Source organism: Poecilia latipinna, unplaced genomic scaffold (assembly GCF_001443285.1).
Source record: "Poecilia latipinna isolate Pla-1442-1.1 unplaced genomic scaffold, P_latipinna-1.0 Scaffold1859, whole genome shotgun sequence".
Taxonomy (NCBI): Eukaryota; Metazoa; Chordata; class Actinopteri; order Cyprinodontiformes; family Poeciliidae; genus Poecilia; species Poecilia latipinna.
Genome location: NW_015114475.1, coordinates 44,550 through 60,048, shown reverse-complemented (window position 1 = coordinate 60,048; position 15,499 = coordinate 44,550). Strand labels below are relative to the sequence as shown.

The 15,499-nt window shown below is 38.9% G+C and overlaps 1 protein-coding gene across 4 annotated transcripts in view; it reads right to left on the bottom strand.

Annotated features, from left to right (window-relative positions):
• LOC106934788 (MAM domain-containing glycosylphosphatidylinositol anchor protein 2-like) overlaps positions 1 to 15,499 on the bottom strand; it is a 77,147-nt gene that overhangs the window by 24,427 nt on the left and 37,221 nt on the right. For all 4 annotated transcript variants that reach the window (XM_015014907.1, XM_015014909.1, XM_015014908.1 and 1 more), the window contains 2 exons: positions 6,372 to 6,539; positions 6,144 to 6,274 (listed from right to left, as the gene is read on the bottom strand). In XM_015014907.1, the coding sequence (XP_014870393.1) occupies positions 6,144 to 6,274; positions 6,372 to 6,539 (299 nt within the window). The remainder of the gene's footprint in view (positions 1 to 6,143; positions 6,275 to 6,371; positions 6,540 to 15,499) is intronic.

Genomic DNA, 15,499 nt, shown 5'->3' with positions numbered 1-15,499 from the left:
TGATCACCTGTTCAGGTTATTTTACCTTTGTTTACCTTTGCTGTGGCTCTTTACAGCCGCTGTAGTTTTTGAACGTTCCAGAAATAACAAACTGGGACTAATTACCTTATTTGTTTACAAATACATGTCATTCACAACAAACATCAAATAGGACAAATATATTTCATGATGTATTCAACAAACAAATCCTACTGTGATAATTATGTGAAATTCAATTAATCGTGCTCAAAGATGCCAGAGAGCACCAAACTATTTGTTATATTAGACAGAGTCTCAAAGTCTCTCTTATTGAGTGGAAATAATGATGTTGATAAGACTTACTCCAAAATGACAAGTTTTTTTTAACTTGCAAAGCTCCACTATTGAAAATTAGGAGCTGAGATTCACAAATGACACTGAAATAAAATCCAGTCCAACATCTGGTTTAAGGTGACACCTCTGGAACCTCTTGGAGGAAAAATATCTAAACTTCATCAAACCAAACTTCAGATCTACCATAACTGATTGATACCTGCTGGCCTCAGGTTTGCAACCAGCTTCTGACTGAGAAGCCAGCGACCTCCTCCCAGTGACAGAATCTGACTGAGGAGGAAACTGCATTAGGTTTTCTATCACTATAATATTTCTGCTAGAACTGATGTGTATTTGCATATAAAAAAAAAAGTCCATAGTTTCATTTACAATTTTTAGATCTTTGTGTCATGGTAGATCTCAGCCAGCTGGTGAGAGAAAAAGTTTGGGCACCCCTGGTCTAAAGTAATAAGTACTCCACAGTTTATAAAAGTAGCTAAATGTCGATCTAAAGTAATGAGTATCCTACAATTAGTAAAAGTAATAAACTAAACAGACTGTCTGTTTAGTTTATTACTAAACAGACAGTCAGAATGTTGCTACAGGTGTCTATTTTAATTGATGTGTCATTACACATCAGTTAAAATAGACACCTGTAGCAACATTCTGATCGCAACATTCAAACATGAGCCAGCAAAGGCAGTGAGTGAGTCTGCAGTAAGGCCATGCAGGCACAGTCTCTGATACGGTGGTATTATCTAAGAGCAAGTCCTTGAAGTGTCCAGTCATACGATTGCACGGATGTCTTCAGAAGGGAGAGGATATGGGAAAGAGCGTCTTTGTTTACATATTTTCCAGCAGATTTGAGATAGAAAGCCACCTAAGGATGACACAGAGGAGCCAGTTCAGATACAGACAATATGCTTCAGGTCGGGTATATTTATCTATCCTAAAGTTTCACCGTTAAATCTCTGTTGATTCCAATCATCTAAATTAGTGTGGCCATTCCCGAGGGACCGAAACTAGCAACCTCTCCAAGATCAATTCCATCCCACCAGCGAGTTCTAGCGTCAGCAGCTGGTCAACGAAGCTCAGCAAGAATCACATCCAACTTGCACCTCTGTTCCACAGCATATCAGTCTGAGTGTTCGCTAGTTGGAGTAATCCATCACAAATCTGTCAATATGCCAGGTATCCACCAATTCTGAACAGCAGAAATCCTGTTATGAAATGTGTCTGCAGTGTGTATGCAGATAAATACAGGATGTATCCCACTGGGTATGTCCCCGCAGGACATGTGGACTCTCCTTTGCCCACTCTTTATGTTGAGAAAATTTGATCAATTGCATTGAGAGACCGGTTGACCAGATCTATAATTTGTAGATTCAGAGGATGTGCAAAGAGAGGCTACAAAAAAGCAGCACAAAAACTGAGTCAGAATGTAATTAGAGATATCTCAAATAGTCATTTTGTCTAGTCGAAATACATATAATTAGAGATATCTTAAATCTGTAAAATGTGTAGCTTCAAAATAATTTGAGATATCTGGAATATAAGGGCAGTAAAACCGAATTTATGTTAAAACGGCTTGCTGTTTTAACATAAAAAAATAGGTAACACAAATAGAAAATTTGTTAGAATAACAATGCATGTGCCTCGTATATACAGTTTAGTACAACAATTACACACTGATTTCTAGTCAATGTGGCACACAATATGGAAGCTATTTAAGAAAACATTATATTACTTAAAATTAAAGTAATTTAAAATATTGAATATGACTTGACATTTTAATAGAGGGTAGTGTGTCTCATGTAAAAGCATAAATTACCACATTTTTGTATCAGTTGGTCACAAGGCAAGGCATTTATTAACATTTGTTTGACAGGAGTGTTCATTTCGGAAATTTGTTGAGAGGCCCTAAGTGAACCTCCAAGTGCTGAGGAGGGAGCTGGAGAATGTCTGGCCGAAATTAGCATTCATAAATCGGATCAACCTTGAGCTAAAATGCCACTTGCTCTGCGGATATTGAAATATCAAATATCCAACTGGAAACTAACTTCACTGTAGTCAGTAACACAATAAAACCACCGGGATAAAGTTTGTTTTGGTCTGTGGCCTGTAAAGGTGGCACCGAGCGACTGGACCTAAACGCCCCACAACGTCTGACGCAGTGACGTTGGTTCCAAAGTTCTAAATATAAACTAAATATATAATTATGCTTTTATTTCTTATTATGTCTGTTTTGGTCCTCCATATAGGAGAAGTGCAGCTTAAGAATCATTTCTATAGTCAGACAGAAATCTTCAAATAAAGTAAGAAAAGGAAGGTGGTGTAATTATTTCTAATGTCCATTCTGTCACATCTGTCAGGACTCTGGATTTTTGGGTTTGGTTTTGCCTTTCATTTTATTCAGCATTATGTTTTAGTTCACTTCAGTTTAGCCCTTCATTGTCATTTTAGTTTTACTATTTTGATGTAATTTGTTTTGGTTAGATTGTTCTTGCTTTCCCCTTTCCAGCCCCCTGTAATATTTCTAGCTATGTTTATTTTTCATCCTAGTTTCAGTTATTCTTAGAAGTCTGAGTTTATATATATCTTTCTTTTATGATTCTAAGTTATTTCTTTACTCCTCCTAGTTATTTCTTGCGTCAGTCTCCCTGTTGTGTTTCTAGTAATGTTTATTTCTTAGTTATTTCATCAGTTCATTTCACCAGGTTTAGTTATTCTTACATGTCTGAGTCTAGGTTTACCTTTCTTTAGTGATTCCAGTTAAGTTATTTCTTTGTAAGTCCCTCTAGCTTTCTCCTGAAGTGTTTCTAGTTTTCTTATTTTGTCACTTTAGCTTTAGTTAGTTTTTTTGTCTGAATCTATGTCCATCTTTCTTTAGCAATTCTAGTTACGTGATTTCTTTTAGTCCTTCTAGTTACCGTAGCTCTACGTTCCTTAGTTCTTATTCTTGTTAGATCAGCCTTCTTTCTATTTAAGTTTATGTTTTCCCTCATGTCTTTTTCTCTTCTAGTTTATCAGATTTTCATTAGTCTTAGTGTTTCTTTAGTATTGGAAGTATTTTCAGCTCCTTGGTGTCTCCTCCCTCTTTTTCCCCTGTATATCTTCTTATCCTCCATGTGCCAGCAACTCACATCTGCAACCAGTTATCTCATCTAGCTAGGTCTATTGTTCCATTTGCTACCTCCTAGTATTTAAGCTCCTCTATCTCAGCCACAACTCACCAGTCCGTCTCATTACTATGCTTCTTACTACCTATTTTGCACTCCCTGGATTACCTGATGTTCCCTTGTGTCTTCAGTTTTTTTTTCCTTTAGGATTTCCTTGGACCCTGAATTTATGAATTTTTTGTAAGTTGAATTTCTTCATTAAAACATCCTCAACATTCTACGTCTTCTGCCTACTGCAATCGGGTCCCCTTCTACACACATGGGGTCCCTTTCTACAACATGACAACACTGATGTTGTCGTGTCTACATGACAACATCAGTGTTGATCAACCCTTTGCCTAGTCTTCTCGTTGAGAAAATGTTTGACTCTTGGAATGTTCAAAGAATTTTGTCTGTCCACTTTATACCTAAAAGACATGGAGGATCTGTATTTGGATTCATAACAGGATGTCTGGAGTTGGTGGGTAATTTGGAAGACGTCTGCAGCTGCTTTGGCCTTTGTCAAGCTACCTGATCAGTGTGATGAATTGAGTCGACTAGCAAACACTCAGACTAACATGCTGTGGGTCCAGAGCCATAAGTTGGATGTGATTCTTGCTAAGATTTGCGAACCCGCTGCAGGCCCTGAAGCTCACCAGCGAGATGGAATCTATCTTGGACAAGTTCATAGTTCAGCCCGGCGGGAACAGCCACACTAACTTGGATGATTGGAATAAACAGAGATGTACCAGTGAGACTTTAGGGCAGATGGAAAAATTAAAGTCTGTGCAAACTAAAGAATATTGTCTATGTGAACTGGCTCCCCTGTTTCAGCTTTGGCTGGCAGCCTATCTCAAAGCTCCTGGATGACATATCATTAAGATGCTCTTTCCCATTTCCTCCCCCCTTCTGAAGACATTTGTGCAATCTTCTGGCTGGTCGCTTCAAGGACTTGCTCTTAGATAATAAAACTGTATCAGAGACTGTTGCCTGGGAGAAGCTGGCTGTACGGATTAATGGACTTACTGCACACATTTCTCATGGCCACAGGTAAATACTCCCGGATCTCACTGCCTTTGCTGGCTTGTGTATGAATGTTGCTATATGTGCTGGGATTTGTTGTGCAGCCTCTCATTGCATTTTATTCACAATCCAGTGTATGTTAGGGAAAAAAATTATTGCCCATTATTTGGTTGTTATTGGATGCAGTTTCTCATCCTTATTATGAGCCAGGTATCTTAACAACATGGAGGAACAACATGCTCTCTTCCTTCCAGAGAGCATTATACAGATCTCTTTTAATATAGTCTTCCTATTTCTGATGCTGGATCTTCAATATCCTCAATTTGAAATGCTGGGCATCTACTCGTGTGTTAGCTTCAGTGGCTAAGCTATGGCTATGGTTCATTGTCACCTTGATATCAGAAGGAAAATCTTTAAAACATGTTGCACTGGAGTGTGCTAATCACTGGACACAGCTGCACACAACAAGACTCAGTTGTTGTACCAGTAGCTCGCAGACATTTCAACTTTTTTGCCTTGTTCATGGTATAGCTCTTGCAGCTCTTGCTAAAAACAATTGGAGTAAGAGGCAACTGGAAATGATGAATGTGGCTTAAATGTAAACGGAAATACATCACCACCACTCGTGGTATATAGGCCATTTCCTGCACTTCAACATGGCTACAGCACTGCTGCAATCAGCTAACGTGATTGACTTGTGCATAAATTGCTTCAACGTGGGGTCCGTTGCAATGATTGGCTGAAACAAGGAAGCCATCTGATTAGTTACTGATCATTCCCTGTTAAAAAATACATTTGTGGATTGAGATGTCACAACTGTGTTAAAATAGAGCTACACTTACTAGAGTATAATTTTTGGATACTGTGATCCAACTCTGTGTATGAATGATGAGAGTTGGACTGGACTAGAATGTGGTGGTCATGGCCCAAAGAAGCCAAAGTGGGCATCCCTTATTTTCATTTCTGAAAGGTGGCACTAACCATCCATCCATTTGGTTGGGAATTGTTCTCATATATCCCCCGATGATGCATCTGTACTTTTGTTGTGAAGCCCAATGCTGGTGCATGATGGGTATTTGGGACACTTGTGCTTTGAAAGGCTAACAGCTGATCCCTTCGGTAAAGAATGGGACTGTGATCTCTACTGGGGTCTCAAGACAAAAGTGTGGTAAAAATTAATTAAAAGTTGTCCATGATCACTTCCATTTTTTGTCTATTCAAAGAATCAAGAAAACCGAGAGAAAGACTTTGAAAGCTTGGTTGGTGCCATCTTAAGGTTAAAAAACCCCATTGGATTTTAAGGATATCTCTTGTCCACAGCCCTTGAAACTTTCACAGAGATTTCATTTTGTGTAAGAACATTTACTGTATTGGATGGAAGGTGTGTGTTCAACAGAGAAATTCAGATTAAAGAAGAGCTCTGGCTGAGCTACTGCAAAACAATATCAGTTTCAATCAGAAAACACGTTAGTGATTTTAAATATTTTTAACATATATCTGCCATAGGGTATGAATGATTTTGGGCTTAGCAAGATGTTAATTAAATGTATTTAGTAAAGAATAAAAGTATATAAATTCCAAATGTTTATGTAAAATACCCACGAAGTCTAAGGACTTTGCCCCATGTAACTAACCATACTCACTTTTCCACTAGCCAGCTATGTACTGTACCTGAAAGGTTGTGGTTGGGTGGATGTTAACCCTTGCCTGCTGCCAGTAGTTTCCTTGGTTACCAGTAAGACTCCAGATTAAGGTATCTGTGAGCATCTGACCTTTCAACCGCAAGAAAATATTCAAAGCTCCTACAAAATAAATAAACAGTGAGATTAGGAAGTGTACTGCAAACCAATTTTGTCATGTGTCATACCAGAAGGAATGAGCATCTTCTTGCCTTCTCACCTATATGTTTCCCAAACATGTGGTAGTAGAAGGTAAAGCAGTAGGTGGGATTCTTACTGGCTGAAGAGGAGGAGACACTTTTGGTGTTTATGTTGAAAGTTGGGGACATCAGTCGGGCTTTATCTCCCTCCAGCCTGGGCCTGGATGTCTCAATGAACATGTAGAAGCCTGAGGGTCCACAACAGTCTAATTTTCACTTAGTGCTTCAGCAGTTAAGACAGTAACATTTACTTTATGTGAATCTGTCACCAATGGAAAGAAGAGAAACATTTTAGCTTAGTTAATTTTGAACAACAGACTTACAGTAAATCTCAGTGTTAGAATAGAATTCATGTAACAATGCTTTTGTCTATTGCTGTGTTTGAACACATGAAGACAACGAAGACTCTGATTAACAACATTGAACTCGATGTGGTTGTAGAAGTTTTTAATCCTAATACTTAAGTTATATTACCAGAATAATTCCTTCTATTTTTTTAAATGTTTTTATTTAAAGGTGCAGTATGTAACTTTTTTATTTTTCATGTTTGTTAAAAATGTCACTATACCCTGAAAGCAGAAGAAGAGAGTGATAAGCTGTGAAAAAAATCAGGTCCCCCTGCCTCTTCCTTGTGCCCCTAATACCATTTATAAAAATATGTCGCTCCCGAACCAAAACCAGTCAACTAGAGCCAGGAGGAGTGTCTTTACTCTATCATTCGTAGCTGTGTATGTGCAGCTCACTTCCACACAGCGCGCACGCTCACCTGTCGTTCAAGCTGAAGCAGGCAGTGTGCTGCTGCTGCTGCTGCTGCTGCTGTGCTAGTGGCAGAGCAACAAACCAATATTACATGGAAACATCTAATTTTTGGAGTAGTACCTGGTCCAAAAACCAAGACAAGTAAACAAAAGATCTATGAAAGGCAAGCTTAAAATAGAGAATTAGACATAGCCCGAAATAAAACGAGGGTAAACATCGGAGCTGGACTTCATAGGTGGATGAGCTAAAAGCTCTCAAAGGATTCAAAATTGATCCAGAGTTATCCACATTTCTGCTTGACCAGCAAGTATCTGCTTCATTTGTTTGTTTTTGATTTTTTTTTTTTAAATCAGCAAAGATACATTTACAGGATCACTTTTGATGGCGTAAATCTAGTATTACTCTGTAGCTTGATGCAGCACTGATGCAGTGATAATCTGATAATTTTTCCGTAAGAAAGTTGTAGCTGGATGGTGATTCATTTTAACATTGCCTGCTAACTCAACCTCAGTATAAAAATTCGTCAAATAAATACGAATTTATTTGTCCCAACAAAATTTTTGGATCAGAATTAAATGCATTTACATTTGGAGAAATTATTTTATTGTGGGCTGCTCCTGTCAAAAATAAACAGTAAATTAAATATTACACACATACGTTTATCCGCCGTAGTGGAGCCGTGGGCACCAGTGTTCTCACAGTGTGCATGTGTGCACACTGGTCTTCTCTGTGCGGTATGGAGTTAAATATGTTTCACAATTATTCAATCAAAAAAACTCTCAAAAAAATTTTGTCATTGTGATCAAAACTTTGCGAATTGTAATATTTTTTTGTTTCATACAAAAAAAACTTCTCAATTAAAAAAAAATTGTGGTCAAAACTTTTTGAATTCTATGATTTAAAAAAGTTTTGTTTAAAAAAAATATTTTTTGAAATTAGAATCATTATTTTTTTCCATGAAGTGAAAACGTTTTTTGGAGAACATAAACTTTTGCACGTCAGAACTTTTTGTTTGCAATTCTCAAACTTTTGGTTTTGATGCTCCCTCATGTTCTGATCCTCTCTAGGAGCTGAAAGAATTGTTCTGTTCAGTAACGCCTACAAGCGCTGTCCTGCTTCAGCTGCACTCTGCCTGTCGTACTAGAATAGGGAATTAGGAGAACGCCGATTTAATTTCATAACATAACACAGCAAAAAGCATGCTAAACATAATTCAAAATAAAACTAAATACAAGACACATACACACCAATTAACACTAAAAAAAGACATAAAACATGAATATCCTACTTCGGCCTGTGATCTAACAGCTTGTTTTTTCATTTTGCATCTGGAAGAAAATATATATTTTAGAGTTACATTGCCTCCCTTCATCCACAGCACTGATTATGTAGGTTAGGGTTATGTGTGTAAATAGTCTGTATGTACAGTCTCTTGACATGTGTTTTCGAGATTAAGGTGGACCACTGGTGCAGAGGTCCAATGTGTTTTCCCACTTTAGCTGCAATGTTGGATAATACACACAGACATAAGCATTACATACATTTCTTAACACATATTTCCTCCAGATACACTTGATATTCTGCAGCGCTTTATGCAACTCGACAAAGGTGCACTGGTTAACGAATTCAACATAAAAACAGGCAAACTGTATCTGATGTAAGGTGTGTGTTCAACAGAGAAATTCAGATTCAAGAAGAACTCTGGCTGAGCTACTGCAAAACAATATCAGTTCCAATCAAGCCTAGTATACACACTTTATCTAATGCTAACATTAGCTAGCATGATATGCTAACGGGGACCATGAGAAAGAAGATCTATGATTGTCGTCATAAATTGTGTAAGATTTCTTCTCTGAAAAAAGGGTGGACACTTTAGCAGCTGTTAAACGGTGTAATTTTGAGAGGATTTCTTACCATTCACATTCTGTCGCGTCAGTTCAAGTGGGAGACAGTCAGTCAGTCAGCACTAACCAATAGGGACACGTCTTACATCGTTCGTCTTTAGGCCCCGCCCAGGTTGTTCATGTTTCTATTAATTAAAACTGTTTGAGTTCAACCAAAAAAAGTGAGCATCAAAACCAAAAGCGATGAGAACTGGGGGTTTTGGGTCTTTGTGGGAAGTCTCTTGTCTACTGCTTTTTTGATCATCCACTAGATGATCCCAAGCAGGGCTGGCCCAACCCTCCATTGGGCCCTAAGTGAAATGTGGTTTTGGGGCCCTCTAGTTCTGCTAACAACGTGGACTGGATGCAATCAGTGTAGCTGATTTAATTTTATTTAATTTTTATTTTTCTTATGAACCTTCTCAAAACTCCTTTTCTTTGAATTGACATGTCTGTTATTGCCTTTGCACTGCAGCAGGGTTATTTAAGTTTTATACTGCTTTTATTTTTGGTTCCTAATGTAGCAAGTGTGTAAAAGTGTTTATATTTCACCCCAAATCCATCCTCATTATCTGTATATATTTGTTGTTGTTTTTTTGTTTGTTTGTTTTTGAATTGTATTTTATTTTGGTGGAGAAGCTTTCATTTTCTTGCTTCCTGTTCCCATGTCACATCCTGTGTGTTCCCACTGCCCTCCTTGGTTCGGGATGAGCTGTGCTGGGGAGAGGTAAGCGTACAGAGCTGTCTTTTGTTTGTGTATTCAAATATTCAAAAATGTTCTAAAAAGTATGTTTGATAAACTCACAAGTTGCTATATATTGTTGTTTAACTTGTTTATGTTTACCGCAGCACTGTAGTGGGTATTTAATTCCCACGGTAGTGACATTTATTGAGTTTATTGTGCCAACATGGTTATTTTTGTTCTTTTGGTTGGTTAAGGTGTGTGTGGGGAAGCCACAGCCCAAGAACTGCTGTGCTGAGAATATTTTTGTTTTAAACAGGTATGTGAGTTGCTTCAAAATGTTATTTTAATGTTAAATTAATGTGTTTAGTATATTTTCTTATTATAATGGAAAATTGTGGGACTTCCGGGAAGGCAATGGAGAAGACGGACGCATAATTTTGCTGCTCTGCCAGACCCACAATAAATAGCCTTCAAAGTAATGAAAACTGATAAATGGCTACTAAACTAAAAGGAAAGGGCTCCAGAGGACGGAGAAGGAAGAAAATACGGAGAAGAAAGATATGAAGGCTGGTAGAAAAGGCTCCAAGCAGCTAACGTTAGCCAAAGCTACACTGTTGAAAGCTACAGGAGATGCTAGCGAGGAAACAGCGATGCTAACGGAATTACGAAAACTGCGCCAGGAGAACACCGACTTATTCCGGGACTTGAAGAGCTCTCTAAACCGGGTACAATCATCCATGGATGACTTAAAGAAACAGATGGAGGGGCTAGACAGGAGACTGACTGAGGCGGAGGACAGAAGTATACGGCAGGAGAGAGCACTGGGACATTTGCTAGAAAGACAAGCTATCCTCACGGCTAAATGTGATGACATGGAAAACAGACTCCGCCGTAATAACATCAGGCTGTATGGCGTCCCAGAGGGAGCAGAAAAAGAAGACATGGTAAACTTTATCATAGAGTTTCTGAGTACTTCTCTAGAGTTTCAAGAAGTTGTCATTAAACTAGAAAGAGCACACAGAGCGTTAGGCCCAAAGCCTAAAGCTACGGTGGCGCCCCCAAGATCCATTATAGTCCGATTTCTGGACTTTAATGTAAAATAAAAAATGCTGTTACAAGCTTGTAAGCAAAGAAACATAAAGTATCAGGAGCACACGATCTATTTCGACCATGTCTACTCACCTGACTTGCAGAAGAAAAGGAAAAAGGTCCGAGAGGTAATAAAAATGCTAAAAGAAAAGAACATTATAGCCCAGTCACCATACCCAGCCTAGCTGAAACTCTTCTTGAATGGGGGGACAAAGCTTTTCCCCTCACTTCAAGCAGCACACTCTACACCAGGGGTGTCCAAAGTCGGTCCTCGAGGGCCGGCATCCTGCATGTTTTAGTTCTCTCCCTGGTTTAACGCACCTGGATCAAATTATGGCTTGTTAGAAGGACTAAGAGGAACATTGACAAGCTGAAAAGGTTGTTACTACCACCAAGGAGAGAACTAAAATGTGCAGGATGCTGGCCCTCGAGGACCGACTTTGGACACCCCTGCTCTACACTGAAAGATCTCGGCATTGAATCATCCCTGGAGGACAGAGAGATATTAGAAGAGGAGCTGACACTGGACGGCTGGACAACCCAGGGAAAGAAGAGGAAGAGCCAACAGCTGAACCCTGCTGAGATCAGAGCCATCATCCATGGTGACAACAGAAAGGAGAGAGAGCTGTTGGTTGTGAGTAAGGTCACCATGTCAAGTCTAGAACTGGATGTAAGGTTAATGGAGAAAAACTTGTGAGGAAGAATATGGAAGACAACACAGCAAATTCAAAAGTGTTAAATGTTTTGGTGTTAGTAGACTTTGTGCAAAAGCAGAGTTAATTTTACTCAGAGTCACATTCTGTTTATGTAAGTCTGGGGTGTATATTATTAGTAGTTAAAATCCAACGTTAAAACAAACAAACCGCCCCAGAATCACAGATTCCAACCGAAGCGAAGCGACAGAAGCCAAGTCATTTCAGGACTATTTACTCTCCACATGTCTGAGTTATTTACTGCACTTGGTAAGTAATTTTTTTTCTGAGATGGTTTATAACTATTATTTTGAGTTGAGCTCAACCTGTATGACAGACGTCACGTTCTCCACACGGCTCCGTGTTAGCATATTTAGCTTAGCATGCCGAATGTTAGCGGAGTATTTGTTGGAAAAATATCGAGCCGGTGAAGATTTAATCAAATTATGGGCTAACTTGAACAGATCCGTAATAATCTGGAGTATGTTTTTTCATGATGTTGAACGTTTACATGCATATTGATCAGATTTATCAACCTTTCTGATCGATTTTTTTCCTTTGAAAAAATGTAAAAGACTTTTGTTTACTTTGAGAGCATTAATCCCACTGTTGTGTCGTCTTAAATACGTTTTGCAGCATGTTTTAATCCTTTTATTGCCTTTTTGTATATATTAGAACCAGTCTGGTTAAGGATGAATCGCCAGTCGTCAGGCTAACCTCCCCCTCCTGATCCCTCCATGGATTCTTCGAAGATTCAAGCTCCAAAAATGATTATGTAAGTGTTAATATTTCTGAAACTCCACATTTCTGTAATGGAGGCTTGTTGTTAGAGTTGTAGTAAAAATGTATTCCTTCGCTCCATTCCTTATTCTGTTTTTTTGTTTGTTATGATCCAGAGACCTACACTGGCTGTAGTACTCAGAGACTGAAGACTGTCTAATGCAGTAGAGGAGCATGTTGGTGTCTCCGGCCAAACTTCACGAACAGCCCAACAACCTGAAGACAGTCTGTTAGTGAGTGGACATCTCTCTGGTGGAGTGCAGAGAGGAACTGTCTCTTATGAACAGAAACAGAAACTGGATAAGAAATGATGGATCTGAATATCAGGTTGGTCTGTTATGTACTGTAATATCTGGCAATCCACCTGTTAAAAGAAAATTTACTCTCATATTACATGAACTGCATGCATTGATACAGGCTTTACTTTCTCCACCTTGTACTTTGAACAATTTCATGCATATGGTATTGAAGAAAAATGTACTAAGCATACTGCATTTTGTATTGCCCAGCTGATATGTTAGACCTTTTAAAAAGGAACATGTGAAGGAAAGCGACATGTGAAACATGCACATTATTCCACGTTGTAATATGTTTTGTAATTATGGTGCACATTTTGAAATAAGTGAGAAAATCATTGCCTCTTTATTAAATGTTTATTTTCCAAATAATTTTTAAAAGTTCAAACAATAAAATGCATATTTAATATTAATTACAAATAACTCTTATGAAGTTAAAAAAAATACTCTGTGAGAGTTAATAAGATCTAACACTGAATTAGTGTTAGTAAGTGTTAAATGATTAACTCCAGCAGATTTGATATTTGACACTTTATAAGAGTTAAGATACCAACTCTCCAAAAATAGTTAAATTAACACTTTCTGGTGTGGACCCATATAGACACTTTAAAAGTGTTGAAATCAAATCTGACAGTGTTAATCTGGGCCTCCTGGATTTGCTGTGAATGGACAATAATTGTAGAATAAAAGAAAAACAAGACTAGACCTGTAAGGGAGTATCATTTATCATAAAATATTGACTTAAATATTTAGATTCAGGCTATAACATAACTGTTGGAAAATAAGCTACAAAACAGTGAGGTCGGGAGAAGGAGGAAATTGGATGAAGCAAACTTTACATCCATGGCAGTGTGAGGACACTTCGGGGAGGCTTTTGACTTAATAACGTGTATGGGAAAACATAATCGGCATGCCGCCCCCTCCAGACGGGGTTTTGATGCCCCCTCTGGTGCTGCGCCCCTTTGCGTTGCATGCGCTGCATACCCCCTTGTTGCGCCACTGCTTACAATTAAAAGACGTCAAGCTACAAAAAAAACAGGTGCATGTAATAAAATCGGCCTAGAACTTTTAGCTTAGATTTAACATCACTAAACGAAAGGAATTCAGTCCATCTAAAAGTTCCTTGTAACAAGATCCAATACAGTAGAAGAAAGAATGAAAGCCTTCTTGCAGAATTCAGTCATAGCGAAAGGGACAGAAAGAAACATAAATTCTCTGACCGAAAAGTATGAGTCAACAATTCTCCATGCAATTGCGATACAAATATAGGTTGTCAGGAGTCCAAATATTGCATGGTCCATAAAAATTAAACAATGGGAGCTCCTTCAGGTAGCCAGTACAGGCCATTCCACTCTTGAGTAAAAACCACAGTGATCTGCAGAGAAGAGCGCTAGGCAGAGTCAAGCATCTTAAGACATTGTGAAGGAGCAATCATATTAAAAAATATCTCTATAGTCCAACACAGACAAACTTTTTTCAGTTCCAGAAAGTAATGGAATGAATATCCAGCTAATTTATACCATTTCCATACAGCGAGCATCATTCTCTTACATTTTGCCAAAAGTATAGTCATGCTGAATTGAATTGAATTTATTATTTGTCACTGTACAATTTACATTGAGATTAAAGGCACCTCCAACAATGCAAACAATGTAGAAAATATATACAACATAAACATAAACATGGTGATATTTACATTATGTACAATATTAATCTGTTAAATGTATATAGATACACACATACACATATAACCACTATATAATTAGTGCATGTGAGCATTCAAGAAGCAGTTTTTGAGTCTATTCGTTTTGATGCATCTGCTTCGCCTCCCTGAGGGCAGCAGGTCAAACATGTAGAAGCCAGGGTTGGTGTTGTCCTTGGCTCTGCTGAGGCAGCTGAAGGTGTAAATGTCCACCAGAGAGGGAAGAGGATTGCCAATGATCCTCTTAGCTGCCTTTCTGACACTCTGGAGCTTCACCTTGTCTGCAACAGTACAGCTGCCTTATCATATGATGCAGTATATCTGCAGGTTCTCAATGGATGAGTGGTAGATAAACAGGACAGCTGTAGTACGTTGCCATCATCAATGCGTGAGTGTGCATAAATGGATGAATAACTGTAGTGTGAAGCACTTTGGGGTCCTCTAGACTTGACTGGTGTTATACAAGCACAAAGTCATTTACCACTGCTGTAACGCTGTCAGTCCAGGAGAAGTTGGAAGAAATGAAAATGCCAAGAAAGTTAAGTATGTGGATGCTCACCATTGATGTAGGGAGGAGTTGGGTCAGTGCTAAGCTTCCTGAAGTCCATGATGACCTCGTTGGTTTTCTTGGTGTTCGGAGTGAGGTTGTTCTTTGAACACAGGGCTGCCAGATTCACGACTTCTCTGTAGGCTGCCTTATCACCCTGTGAGATGAGCTCTGTGGTGTCATTAGCAAACTTGATGATGCGATTGTTATTGTGGGCTGGACTGTAATCTAGTGTGTAGAGGCAATGCAGGACGGGCCTCAGCACACAGCCCTGTGGGGAGCTAATGCTCAGTGTGTAGAGGAGAGATGGGGCCAAGACTCACAGTCTGTTGTCGGTTGGTGAGGAAGTCCAGAGGAGGAAAGCTGAGAGTGACCAGATCACTGATGAGTCTGTCCAGGATTATTGTGTTGAAGGCTGAACTGTAATCCACAACAGACGTAGCTCTGCTGTTGCTCCAGGTGGTTCCATGCTGACTGGAAAGCAACAGCAATGGCATCCTCTCTGGATCTGTCAGCACGATGTGCAAATTTGTGACAGCATAGTCTGGGGCAATATGCTCTTTAATGGGCTGCAAAACTTGATCACCAGAGCAGAGTGGAGTGCTTTCAGAGACAGCAGAGCTATCTCTGAAAGCACTCCACAATTATAGGAGTCAAGGGACTAAACAGGGCCACTGCTTAGTCCAATTTACAGTGGGTATGGAAAGTATTCAGA